Genomic DNA, 13107 nt, shown 5'->3' on the forward strand with positions numbered 1-13107 from the left:
GATTTTGGAGAATCTACCTCAATCCCGAAAAAAACAATTTTTACATTACAATTTTAAAGATTCATTTATTTTCTTTATATATATCCTGCAATTTATGAGATATTAACTCAGATTTTCATAATATACATAGTTTTACAAAGCGATCAAATAAGTTTTCCAAATCATACCAAGAATCTACAAAGCAATTATTGTCCTGGGATCAAGTCTGCTTTTACTTCTGGAATGTTTTTTGTGGCACGACACTGATTTTCGCATTTTTTCATATACGCACCCATTTTCGAGGACAAAGTATCAAAATCCTTGACCAAATTGCTTAAGATCATGGGCAGTGAAATACCTATCGTTAACAGAGTTTCAGCTGGCTGGATTAGTGGATATGACTGGAGGACTTAAATGTTATAGAAACTACATTAAATAATGCGAATAAATAATTTATTGCTAACTCTTGGTATACAACTGAGCTTTCCGTTTTCGGTTGGCAAGAATATCATAAAATGGATTATGGCTAATACTTTGAGTGAGACGTTCAATCCACTCCTTACGTTCCTCATCGCTACTGGCGGACATTCTATACACGGTATGCTTGCCTTCAACAACTTTTCCTTCGGAATCTGTTTTGCATGCCTAATAAAATAAAAATAAAATTGTCTTACAACACTGCTTTCCTTAAAAAATGTTACTTTAAAAGACTATTTAAGACTTGAAATCACCTTAATAAAATCGGCGCCACCACTTGCATATAATTCAAAACAGAACTGTTTCTGTCTATCCTGGCATTCACGTATAGAAATATTTTCTAAAGGAATAATGCCTCGTGGCTCCTTATCTGTGGTGTATTCAAAATAATACAAACAATTATCGTTGAGGATAAACCAACGCCGTTTCCAACTCTTATAACGTCCTCCCTGCTTCCATAGCCAGCCCTCCTTGTCTGGGTTAAAGAATGTATGCATTAAATCATTTCCGTCGTCTTCTGGGATTTTAAACGGTTCCGCTTTAATACTTTCATATAGACTCTGTAAGTGTATTGGTTTTTTTACTAAAATTAAAAAAATATTTCCGAACCCTTACTATAAGTAATTCCTTTGGTAAATCTTGGCCCTGATTAATTCCTCTATTCATATTTACAAATTGTTCAATTGAAGGTTTGTCTTTAACACTTGGATTATGCAAACTAGTATTTAACATTATAATAGCGAATGACAGCACGTAACAAGTGTCTGAGTTTTCGAATATATTATTCTCTCCTTGACAATCACAGTATCGTTTCGCAAAGCATTCCATCATCCTATCTATTTTTTGAGCTTCTCCTGGCAATCGAAAACTCCATAAGAATTGCCTAAAAAGAAGAATAAAGAATAGTAGCAATGGTAAAGCAGTTTCTGTAAATAAGTAACTCTGGAGATATACCTCAAAGCTTGGACTAGAATAAGATCTGTAAAATCATGAAGATTGACAAAAGCCTGCAGAACTTTCTCATTAAAATCATTTCTTTCGCCCAGGTAATCTCCAATGGCGGTTTTGTTTAGCCCTTCACCTTTGTGAAGAAATTGGGCAACGCTTTCAGGAGTATTCTAGTAGTATAAATAATATAAAAATGAAAATATAAGTAAAACCATATTAAGATTAAAATTTTTTTACCTGTAGCAAATTTTTCTCTATTAAATATTCGATTCCCTTCTTGGGGTCCATATTAAACTTTTTCCGTCCAATGGACATCATCTTTGTCCTGTTGCTATTTTTACCATCATCTCCTGTATCAAGTGTTTCCATTTCAGAAACTACTTCGCATAAATCATCTTTAAGTTGCTGAAAGATTCGTTCAAATCCATTAAAATTTTATAATTGTGATGATAATAGCCCCAGGTTTTATGATTAGGACTTCATAAATGGAAAGCAAAATTGGAATAAAAAGGTGACCATCGTTACATTATATATATTTAAATACTAAATTACTTTAAACATCACCAATTTTACTTTTAACACACTGGACCATCTACGGCGTGCGTCTACTGGACTACTAGCCCGTTAGAATCATGCTAATTGGTACTTACAGGGTCACATAATCATAAAACCCTCCCCATATCAGAAAGTTGCGTCATCAGTAGTGAAATTATTACCTAGGTCCCTTCTCTTTCGCCAGGTAAATTTTATAATGTCTGGCGTCACTGGGGCAATTTCAAAATTCCCGTAGTTTTCAGAATACGTAAGTATCGTCTTGCTAATTTGTATTAAAATATTTGAAAAACCAAAATAAAATATGAAATCAATACGCAAGAAATCTCTGCTACCGATTGAATTTAACTTTCTCACGATATCTGTGCGAAAAATATATATTATTTTAACAACCATGCTGATGTGTCCACTATATTTTCTTGATGGGGTTTGTGATAAGAAGTTGGTGGATATTTACCTGTATTTGCAATAAAAGTTCCGTTTTCTTTCTTCTAATTTCAATTAATGCCTTTTCCTGCTCTGGCGAAAGGTCTGAAAAAAATCACCAAGCAAGATATAAATAGTATATGGACTAATTCATAGTAAGTTTCAAATTAAAACTGCTGAGGCGCTGAAAAGGCAACTAGGTTATGAGCATGGATGCTTATGAAATTGTTAAATTTTGGATTATTTCCCTGAATATGAAAAATGCATTAGGTAGAATTTGGAATGGGTAATGGAATCTTAACATTTTTCTTTTTATCTGCCTTTTTGGGGATACTTAAAAGATTCTATTACATTCTACTACATACAAGTAGATACATAATTTTCTCAGATGGACGAAAAATAAATATTTTTCAATTTATTATTTTCATGTTCATATTTACAACCCACATATTAACTCTAGTTGCAGATACTGCTGCTTATAGTTATCACTGATGCTTGTCATAAACTAAGACCCATAAACGATGAGAAACCAATGAAAAAATTTGGGGGTAGACTGAACCACTATATACACTGCGTCTACAAATAATTTATTCACCTGTATGAAAAATACTTTGCTAGTTTGTAACCATATGTGTAATGATGCATTTTTATTATTTATTATTATGTTTGGATGGTGCCAGGGTGTCGACAACTTTTGTTCAGGGAGCTTTAGGATAGGTGCTACACTCAAAAAAATTATTAAAACTGTTCAAAGTGGATTTGAATGCTCAATTACACACCCCTAATTTTGAGGCTTCTCCAAGACAATGTAAGGTATCCAAGGTATTGTTTGAATAAAATTGACACCCACTCTGGATTTTAGTGTACCATTTTTGTGCTTCTGATCTACCATTTGTTTAACTCCTTTTTCATTTGTATTGCTTACAAGGTTGTCATAAGGGTTGTCACTTCTGAACCCTAAATGTAGGGTGTTGTTTTGATACCATAAAATATTGGACATTAATAATAGATAACAGATGATTTTTTCCAAGACATGCATCCGATATTTCAATGTTTGCTTGGTGGTGATGACTGTCTGGGACCTACCTGCAACATTGAAGTTCTCCAAACCATTTGTCATAGATCCCATCCCTTAGTTTGCTTATTATCCTTGTTATTATTTTTGAAGTCCGCCTACTTGAATCTTGCAAAGTGTTATTACTAGTACAGCAATCAAACGTTGCTTTTTCTCTAAATGCTACTTAAGTATAATTGTCATATAAATAAGGTTCCTATTGTCTTCTATACCATAATTTGGTACGATTTGAAAAGTTTAAACCTAAACACACGATTGTTAGATGGCTGCACTACTTTGTAACTAGACAAACACTTTAATCAAGCACTATAATAAATAAATGCGTCATAGGATAGTCATAATTAAGTTTTTTCCTTGGAAAGGTTTAATTATTTTTTTCCAAATACAAAATAGTTTTGTTGTCTTGTCAGTGTCAGAGCAAAAAAAAATTGTACATCAGTTGTCGTTCATGTTAATGTTGTCAAGTCAAGATCATGTCAAAAGTCAGGACAGCTCCTGCCATTACTGATAATCCACAACGTAGTCCCTTGGCCCAATTTCAGCTTTTATCAATTATGACGTAAATCAGCTGACAAAAAAATCAATTAGTCAATTTGCTGTTTTTTATAAAACTTGTGATCCAAAAATATCAAACAAAACAATTTTTGCATCAACACTACAGGACCTTTCTTTAGTTTCGCCTAATCTCGCCAATCCTGCAGGCTCCACTACCTAAATACTCGGCAAATATACTTAAAGCAGTTGATTGCTGTCTTACACTACTTGTAGTTATACATTAGAGGAATCACCAATTGACTTAATCTAAAGATGGTTCAAATCAGAGAAAACTCAGAAGAATTGCATAAAATATGCGATGTGCTAGACCGTCTTACCCTTGACGCTTTATCTTTAATGCAAGAAGAAATTGACCTCAAAGTTAATGCAGAAAACTCAATGATGGTGGGTGAAACTCACTTGGCAAAAACAAGGTAGTAAACCACAATCAAAAATTGAAAGGATCCAAATCAAAAACGATCTTATAGGTACATCTGTGGCCAAAATAGTGTATCAAGCTTGCAGCTACCCTGCAAAAACAGCCCAGAATTCGAAGCCCTCACCACAGTAAATTTTGCAAATGATCAAGAAGTAATGCAGTTTGATATGAAAGTGCATAAACCTAACAACGAAAATTATGTGGAGCCATTAAAGTGGTTTGGGTTTATGCCACCACAAAATCTTCAGTTTGCACAAAACCTTTATAGACAAGCCTTACAGTGGATTGTGCAAGCTGCCAATGTTCAAGTCAGATTAGCAGAAACTTGTGAACAAATTACTCAATTGAAAGTTTTCAAAAAAGAAGCAATAGCCAAAGAATAATTGTGTTGGTAGTTTAATGGTATTAAGATAAAAACAAATATAATAATGTCAGATTTTTGTTTGTCCTAAATTGTATTGGGTAAGGGGTGAGTCATCAGCAAATCATGATTAGATGAAACTTCTAAAAAACTACAATATCTGAATCCACGAATATTCAATTACTGCAGAAATTTTTGTTATAGCCAGTTCTATCCAAGTACCTATACTTTTATGTAAAATTATGATAAAATTAAGATATCACTAAAATCCTGCAAGTTTAGTATTTAAAGCTGAAGTTGTTCTGCTAAGTCACAACAATTTATAAAGCCTGGCAAAAGATAGATTTTCAATTGTGATTTTCTCAATGTGTGCAAAAAAAAGACTATAAGCTGAGGGGGTGGCCTTCATATAAAAAAATGATTTATCATTTTATTTGCTTTAAAATCCATACTTAACATATGTGAATGGTATCCCTTAAATTTTTTCCCAAATCTTTCATATTGTTTACTGGCAGCAAGTTCAGAGATGCAGATATTAAACTATTAGTTGGATATTTTGAATTAGGTACTCTAGTGAAAATATCAAAATAACCAAACAGTTCATATAAAATAGACTTTATTTCTCAGTACATTTTTTATTAGGTGTAGCAAGCAAAGCAAATGGCGAGATAAGGCAAAGTGCTCTCTCGGCACACTTCTCCTACCAAATAAAATTCAATTTATTCCGCAAATTCTTAAAAACTATGAGGTCCTTATTTTATTGGGCTCCACCAACAATGGTTTTACATTGCCTATATCGCTCTCCATAAGGTTCAGGAAGAGCACCTCTACAACCGTATCCGCCAAGAGTATGGATGGCAGCAAAGTCATCACAATCGATTTTCCCATCCCCATTACAATCCTAAAATGAGAAGAGATGAATAATTAAGATATACAGGGTTGTTCAAATTCGCAAATTACATATAAGAGATATGTAGTCTGCTAAATTGGGGCAAAACTTACACCCAATTTTTATGTTTCAAAATTTAGATTTCCTACTAATTCTGGAAATAGCCGCGAAGAAGCAGTATTAGTTAAAATTGTGTTTATTTTATTTTGAACTTATTTGAAGAAATGATTAAACATAAATATTACTTTTTCGTTGGAAATTTTTTTCTTCTACCAAACAGAACCATCGCATTTTTAATGCAATGTTTAATTTGTTTTAACGGGCCCATTATTTATTAAATTTTTGCAAGTCGTTAACCTTCATAACAAAACTTAGTAATCCGATCCTGATTAATTTGATATCTTCAATATTTTCTGTCAAAAATTTGATTTAGGACTTACTACGCTGTTCGCCATATTATCAAGAATTTGCCAAAATAAGATCTTAAAATAGTATTTATTCTTTCATAGCGATTACAATCAATTACATGATTCAGATGAAAGATAAAAGTTATTAATTAAAAAAACATTTTCTATAATTTGCTATGGAGACAAATACATAAATTAAAACCTCTTTAATTGGCAGCTGGCTCGTTTCAAGGCAATTTCAATTATTGAAAATTTCTTATAAAAAGCTAGTTCCACAGAACTGTACATTATCTAGATTTTCTATTGTTTAACTCTTACAGTTCTAATATGACTTCCACACAGATAAAAAATCTATAACACTTGCATCTTGCATATAGTATGTGTCTCAGCAATGGAATAGTTTCATTTTTCATCAGTGACCCTGTATATTCATTTATCTCACCCTATATACTTTACGGTTTACACATTGAAGAGAGAATTTCTAACTATATGTGCAAATATGTAACCTTTGTATATGCAAATAGCACCTAAGTACTGGCCATTGCAATTATTCGTATTTTCTAATTTTATTCAAATAGTTAGTATTCTTATCTAAACTGGAGACTACCCCTGATTGGATAATTTCTCAAAGAATAGGACTTCGAGGTACAAACCTGTTGGAATTTATTCATGTACCCTTGAACACACAGAGCGGCGCAGTAAGTATCTCCAGCGCAATGGGAATAGGCAGCAGGAGCATCCGGAGATTCTCCGCCTATCGTAGGTTTACCTGCATCCGACCAGTAAGCCCATGTGATTCTAAAAGGACCACAAACGTCCCCTAAACAAGTATTGGTCGTATTGCATCCTGATATAGCTTCGCAAATGCATCCTAAGCATTGTTGTGTTACAGGTAGTTCGTCGGCGAATATTCCTGCAAAAATTAAAACCTATTTGTGAGATATGAAACAGTTAACTATTAATTGTAAAAGTGAAAAAAAAGTTGCGTTCTGCAACTGTACCATAACTACAAAGGATGGTTTAGAACTATAATATCAAACTTCTTGAGATTATTTGGTGCAACAATAGAAGATACTTTAGTATAAGAATCCATAAAAATAAATTGCACAATATTTCTTTTACTAACTTGGAAATATTTCTAGGGGAATTTTTAGGGCACTTAAAACCTCTGTTCCAAGTTAGTCAAAGCAAGTGATTTCCCCTCTAGAACTCAATACTAATTTGCACCATTTTTTTCGATACACCCTGAATGTGAAAACCTACTTAGAATGAACAAACATTTATTGGAACCAAAATACGTTTTCTAATAGGTACTTTTGCAATTAAGTTCCAATATCCCAACTATCTGGTTGTATTAGTGCTTGTTTTCATCTCAATTCAACTTAATTTGCGAGAAATTAAATCATATTTTGAACACACTTTCGCATAAGAATTTGCATTAAGAATGTTTTTGTACAGGACTTTTTATGGTATATCCTGTTACAGGCGAACAATGAGTGTTTTTAAGCCAACTCCCACATTATCTATACTTTATTTAAAGGTTATCCCATAATTAGATTTTGGAATGATGAAAATTATGTGTTCACAGAAATCACAATGATCTCATGGGATTAGCATGGTCTTAGTATATAGCTACCGCATACTCGGCAGTAGCCTTTAAGAAGGCCATACTGAGATCATTTTAAAAGAATTATTCTTTTACGCAGGTATAAGGTCGCATTCAGTTAATCACATAACTGGTCATAAGATGGTACATAATCGATATTTAAAGGAATGTACATAAGTACCTAATGAAAATATAATAGTTTCATGTTCTATTACATACTAGGAGTCTCTCTTTCGGTAAAATTTTATTTCCTATTAAAGCCATTTCCGCAGTTATGAATTAACAAGAAGTTCTAAATTTCGAAAAAAAACATGACCTTATAAAAATATTGCAGATAGTTAGCATTTTTCAGAATTACACTTAAAAGTAAGTTTTAGCTTTGTTTTGAAAAAGGCAAATAGAACAATTATTACCTACATCTATAATTGGCCGCTATGCACATCCCAGTAGGATTTGCTGTTCATCCCTCTCGCTTATGTTCAATTGCTTCATTTCAACTTTCACCGTTTTTGAGTTATTCAGACTAAAACTTTCAATTGAACACCCTCTGCACACAGGCAAGCAGTACCCACAGAAGAAGAAACGTAACTGACTTGAGTAGGAACCAATATTTCATATTCCTTTATATGAGTACGTTTTTCTAGCCACGCTCGTATGAGCCACTTAATATTCAATGCAAGAACGAGAGGCCGTAAAGATTAAAATATTTCTCTGGTATTTGCCATAAAAATGCACTACAGATTGTCTGCAAAAGCAGCATACAAAGTTTTTAAGATCAATGGCATAAAAACTGCCATCAGATTGGTATCATTTGGCTGGTTTGCAGTTTATTGAACCTTTAACGACTTTAAGGCAGAAACTGAAACCTGTTTCCATTAACTATTATGGGATAAGAGAATCTTGAGAAAAGCTTTTAACACCCTTACCTAAGGATTAAAAATGGTGTTGCAACGGTCGTAAATTGAAAGTAATGTGTCATTAATGAGTGTCTGTAGGTTATCCCGAAATAAAACTACCAACAGTAATTGCTCGCCAAACAAGAAAAATGGAAATAATGTTCAGGGCTTCCCAGGTAAATATGGACTTGAGGAGGGGGGATCAACTAGTCCGCCAAGCCCAAATCGGTGGTCCTTGTCGGTCATGTCTATCTGACTCATTTTCAAGCAAAGCATTGAACGTACTGAAACAGGAACATGTAATTCGGAACTTGCTGAAATGTGGACAGCTGAAGAGTTGTCCGCATTTCTGGACTAAGATTAAATAGAATAGTCCAGAAGAAATAGGTTATAGCGCTTGAAATTCCGAAGTTTATTTATTTAGTCCTCATCTACAAGAATACGCACTTAAAATGGAAACCGAGATTTATTTCAGATGTAATTATGTGAAATGATGGTCATGATTACAGTGTCACAGTTGTTTACGTTGCTGTAAAGACTACTTAATGAGCTTTACTGAAAGTTATTTCCATCCAAGGATTTAAATTTAAAACACAATAAAATATTATTACACGAGATTTTCATGTGCTCAATCATTATCTAAGAGAGATGCCTGAAAAGGGAATGTAAAGCTGTACTTTGTCCATGGTCATTGCCCATGACCATCGATAAGGTCTTATGTCCTATACAGGGTGTAACATGTCAGTATAGAAATATTTCAAACGACGATAGCAGTGCAAATTAATAAAAAAAAGGTAATTGGTCTATGGTCAAAAACGCACCATTTTCTATATACAAAATGTCAAAGTTTCACATTTTCTCCTCACATTTTGCATTTTCTCACGTATGTCTTGAGTTTAATTTTAGGAAATTTCGTACACCTATTTTCTTTATCACCCTCTACTATAAAATGTCAAAAGCTTTGATAGTTATCTACAAGGTATTATGTTTTTTTAAAAACATAAATGAACTTGACGCCAAATAAAACTTTATCATTTTTCTTAAATTTTATCTCAAATCAAAAATATCTATCGATAATATGAATATAAAGAAAATAAGGAAAAAACAGTTATCTGGCTTAGTTATCAACCATCTGAAGCAATTAGTAACATTTAATCAAATATCTTAAATTAAAAATAGATCTAAACAAAAACAAAATTATAAAAATCTGTTGAAAATATCCATTAAAAAATGTGAAACTTCGCCACTCTGTATAACGGAAATGGTGCGTTTTTGACCATGAGTCTACTAACATTTTGACATTATTTTGCAGAATACTTTCGCCCCCTGCAATATCTCTGACGATATGTTGCACCCTGTATACTAAAGGTTTTATAGATTGCAACCTTCAGTAATGTCTCACCTGGCATTAACCAGTACTAATTTTAGTTATTAAATACGCAACGTTTCTGGGAACAGTATTAAGCATGAAGGAAATCTATAGAAATTAACATGTTGTAAAGCAATTTATGAACCATTTTTAGAATCTTGATCGTGGCTATCCTGTATATTTCTCCTTTCAAATTCCCCTCAATGAAGTAGGATCCTCTAGGAATTGGAGTTAAAGTATTGTTAGCAACCCATAGGGCTTTGAAGTCTTCAGGTGCGTCTGGTTTTTGCATTCAATGCGGATCAGAAAAAAAGATAAAAATGAAAATGTGGTTGAATAAATTATTATTTTCATAATCATGTAAAAACCCTAAGAAGACTATGATATTGATTGTTTGCTCTGAAGGGTAACAGAAGAAACGTTTTCTACTTTTTTTAATAATTATCTATTGCAAAATTCTTTATCTGCTCGGAATTGACAGGGTGATCCACGTAAAATAGTCCACTACCTTATCTCAGAAACTGTAAAGTTTAGAAAAAATGTGCATAGAAGTTACTAATTTTTTCAGAAAACTTCATTTTTAATATTTTCCAAGTTGTAGGGTGGCCTAAAAAACCGTGGCGTGACAAAAATTCATTTTTTAAAATGGAATACCCTAAGTACTTTTTGCTATTACAATATATGATACATTTTTAACAGTGATCGAGTTAAATCACTTTAAATTAAGGGTCGAAGAAAAAATAAGCTTTTTAAAATTCACAATATATTCACATAGTATTTAATTGAATCGCTTTAAAATTTGTGCAGTTATAAACAAAAGATCGTTTTACCAGAGTTTATTTTTTAATAGTCGATAAATTTTATACAGGGTGTGAAAAAAATCAAAACTTTTTACATTTCAATTGCCTCAAACTCCCCGTAAAAAAACGGCGCTCGGTATTTTTTTGAAAATGAATGCTTTCCATTCACTTTTAAAGAGATCTTACATACTTGGCTGATCAACATTATTAATCACCATTGCTTCTATTTTTTTCATTAATTATATATTCATTAAATTATATTTCTGTTTAACTTATTAGATAATGTATCTATCTAAAATGTAATTAAAGAATAAGATTCAAAAATTATAAATGAATTTGAGTAATTAGTAATTTAAAAAGTAAAAATGGTGATTAACAATATTAAGCAGTTAAGTATGTAAGATCTCTTCAGTTTAGATATATAACATGTATAAACCATTTGAAGGTGAATTAAAAGAAGTCATTTTCAACAAATACAGGGTGTCCCATTTAAAAAAATCAAGTTTGTGGCACTTGATATGTGAATAGATTGTGTAGTTGTCTCACTCCCTGTATAAAATTTCTATAATATTAAAAAATTCGCTATAGTTGAACGATTCTTTGTTTTTAACTGGAGTAGTTTCCAAAAAATTTATGAACATGAAATATATGAATTTATTGAGAATTTTAAAAATCTTATTTTTTCTCCGGTGTTTATTTAAAAAAGCGAAGTAACTCCAAAACTGCAAAATCTTTTCACATTTTGTAATAACAAAAAATACTTATATTTACTGGCAGGATTAGTATCCGTAACTCACTATATAGTAATCCATTTAAAAAAAAAGGTATTTTTATCACGCCACAGTTGCCTGGACTAGCCTCTAACTTTGAAAATATTTAAAAAATAATAAAAATTGATGAAAAAATTAATAACTGTTATATTGAAATTTTTTCTAAATTTTGCGGTTTTTGAGATGAGACAGTGGACCATCTTCTTACGTGGACTACCCTCTACGCTTCAGAGGCCCGGTAGTTATTGAGCATTTTTTTTTCGGTCCAAATCTTTTACCGCCAAATTCGCGTTATGGTGCAGATAACTAAGCTTTTTTAATCTCAGTATTATTAAAACCACCTCTTTATAAAAATAAACCCAAATCAATAGTGCATTCTAATTGTGATGTTGATGGCGTGACTTGATTGATTGGCTTTTCAAGATCGAAAGGTTTCTTTTAGTGATAAGCATGTTGATCTGCTATTATTAAACGACCTTAAAGTGGCCTTCGTACTAGTTTTCGAAAACTGAAAGCAAAATACGCATAAGGCATTTATCACAGCACTAAGCACAGGAACGATTTAGTTTGTGCTTGCCACGTCTAGGCCACAGTAACGGATGATTTAACCATACACTTTCGCTTTCAGTTTGTTTAATTACAGCCCACGAGATATTATACATAATTAACACTTATTCAAAATTCGACAAAAGCAACAATTATATAATAATGTGATAACCTTCTCTTATAGATGACCTCCCTACAGACTCCAATCTAACTGCATAGATGACCCTTACCTGCCAGAAGGCTGACCGCGACCACGACACCGACAGTGTACTTAATCATGGTGAAATTGCTAAATCAAAAAAGTCACTGCAAACTTTCAAATGATACTGACCGCAGCGGATTGGAGAACCAACTGACCGACGTATGGTTTAGAGGATTGAAATATATGCAAGATACTGGCGGAACCAGACCACTGTTTGGGTCTTCCAAGTAACCAAGAGAAATGTGTAGGTGTAACTTGAACTTGACTCAAGAACGAGATTTTGGTGTAAATACAATAGTTACTAAACTATCAGAAATCCCAACTATTATGATAACAGTAGATAACTATGTTAATTAGGTCCGCTTCGTCTTACCGGACTCATCAATTTGCCTGTTAATTTGTGGTACTCAAGATATTTTACGAGTTTAGTCAATTAGATATTCCCCAGGAATGTGAATATCCTAATAATCGGTACCATTAATAACAAAAAATTATCGAAAAATCCGTGATAGACCGACAACAGTCTCAGAATATTACGTTACATATGAATTCACCAATAATTTGCTATTTTTGAAGTTTGACCAGGTTTACTAGACTTCTAGCAAGACAGATTCAGCAATGGGATCGCGGTTATTGGAAGACTCCGCAGGTCGGCTAGATTATACCAAAACTTTCTTATGATGGCCAATTTAAAATGTTTTAGTTTGGTTGCAACCATCATCGAATAGCTTTTTTTAAGTACGCCCCTGGATTTTTTAAATCGAATTCTGAACGTCATTTTTCGAATTAAAATCTAGATTTTACTAGTTTTTAAGCTGGATTTTGGTCGGC

At 32.7% G+C, this 13107-nt stretch overlaps 3 protein-coding genes across 4 annotated transcripts; 1 reads left to right on the plus strand and 2 right to left on the minus strand.

Moving 5' to 3' along the window:
* Positions 1-415: 415 nt before the first annotated feature.
* step (cytohesin steppke) lies at positions 416-3868 on the minus strand. Of its 2 annotated transcripts, XM_066303268.1 has the most exons (8): positions 3469-3868; positions 3162-3339; positions 2414-2487; positions 1642-1809; positions 1411-1574; positions 1072-1339; positions 711-1016; positions 416-624 (listed from the first exon to the last, which is right to left on the minus strand). In XM_066303268.1, exons 4-8 carry the CDS (start codon positions 1771-1773, stop codon positions 439-441), a joined length of 1056 nt encoding a protein of 351 aa, XP_066159365.1. In that variant the 5' UTR covers positions 1774-1809; positions 2414-2487; positions 3162-3339; positions 3469-3868; the 3' UTR covers positions 416-438. The 2 variants fall into 2 exon arrangements, with proteins under 2 accessions (XP_066159365.1, XP_066159364.1); XM_066303267.1 differs by lacking the exon at positions 3162-3339.
* Positions 3869-3960: 92 nt separating this feature from the next.
* LOC136350940 (uncharacterized) lies at positions 3961-4868 on the plus strand. The gene is made up of 2 exons (XM_066303126.1): positions 3961-4425; positions 4480-4868. The coding sequence occupies exons 1-2, from the start codon at positions 4265-4267 to the stop codon at positions 4811-4813; spliced, it is 495 nt and encodes a 164-aa protein (XP_066159223.1). The 5' UTR covers positions 3961-4264; the 3' UTR covers positions 4814-4868.
* A 522-nt stretch (positions 4869-5390) lies between these two features.
* LOC136350941 (lysozyme-like) lies at positions 5391-12475 on the minus strand. The gene is made up of 3 exons (XM_066303127.1): positions 12305-12475; positions 6741-7000; positions 5391-5692 (listed from the first exon to the last, which is right to left on the minus strand). The coding sequence occupies exons 1-3, from the start codon at positions 12351-12353 to the stop codon at positions 5549-5551; spliced, it is 453 nt and encodes a 150-aa protein (XP_066159224.1). The 5' UTR covers positions 12354-12475; the 3' UTR covers positions 5391-5548.
* Between the last annotated feature and the right edge of the window lie 632 nt (positions 12476-13107).

This window comes from Euwallacea fornicatus, chromosome 4 (assembly GCF_040115645.1).
Source record: "Euwallacea fornicatus isolate EFF26 chromosome 4, ASM4011564v1, whole genome shotgun sequence".
Taxonomy (NCBI): domain Eukaryota; kingdom Metazoa; phylum Arthropoda; class Insecta; order Coleoptera; family Curculionidae; genus Euwallacea; species Euwallacea fornicatus.

Coding starts and splice junctions, on each gene's coding strand:
- LOC136350941 (XM_066303127.1), bottom strand. CDS start 12,353: ATGATTAAGTACACTGTCGGTGTCGTGGTCGCGGTCAGCCTTCTGGCA. Junction 7,001..12,304: donor CGCGGTCAGCCTTCTGGCAG/GTAAGGGTCATC, acceptor TAATTTTTGCAG/GAATATTCGCCGACGAACTA. Junction 5,693..6,740: donor ACATGAATAAATTCCAACAG/GTTTGTACCTCG, acceptor TTCTCATTTTAG/GATTGTAATGGGGATGGGAA.
- LOC136350940 (XM_066303126.1), top strand. CDS start 4,265: ATGGTTCAAATCAGAGAAAACTCAGAAGAATTGCATAAAATATGCGAT. Junction 4,426..4,479: donor ACTCACTTGGCAAAAACAAG/GTAGTAAACCAC, acceptor ACGATCTTATAG/GTACATCTGTGGCCAAAATA.
- step (XM_066303267.1), bottom strand. CDS start 3,511: ATGGGATCTATGACAAATGGTTTGGAGAACTTCAATGTTGCAG. Junction 1,575..1,641: donor TAGAGAAAAATTTGCTACAG/GTAAAAAAATTT, acceptor TTATACTACTAG/AATACTCCTGAAAGCGTTGC. Junction 1,017..1,071: donor TACCAAAGGAATTACTTATA/GTAAGGGTTCGG, acceptor ATACACTTACAG/AGTCTATATGAAAGTATTAA.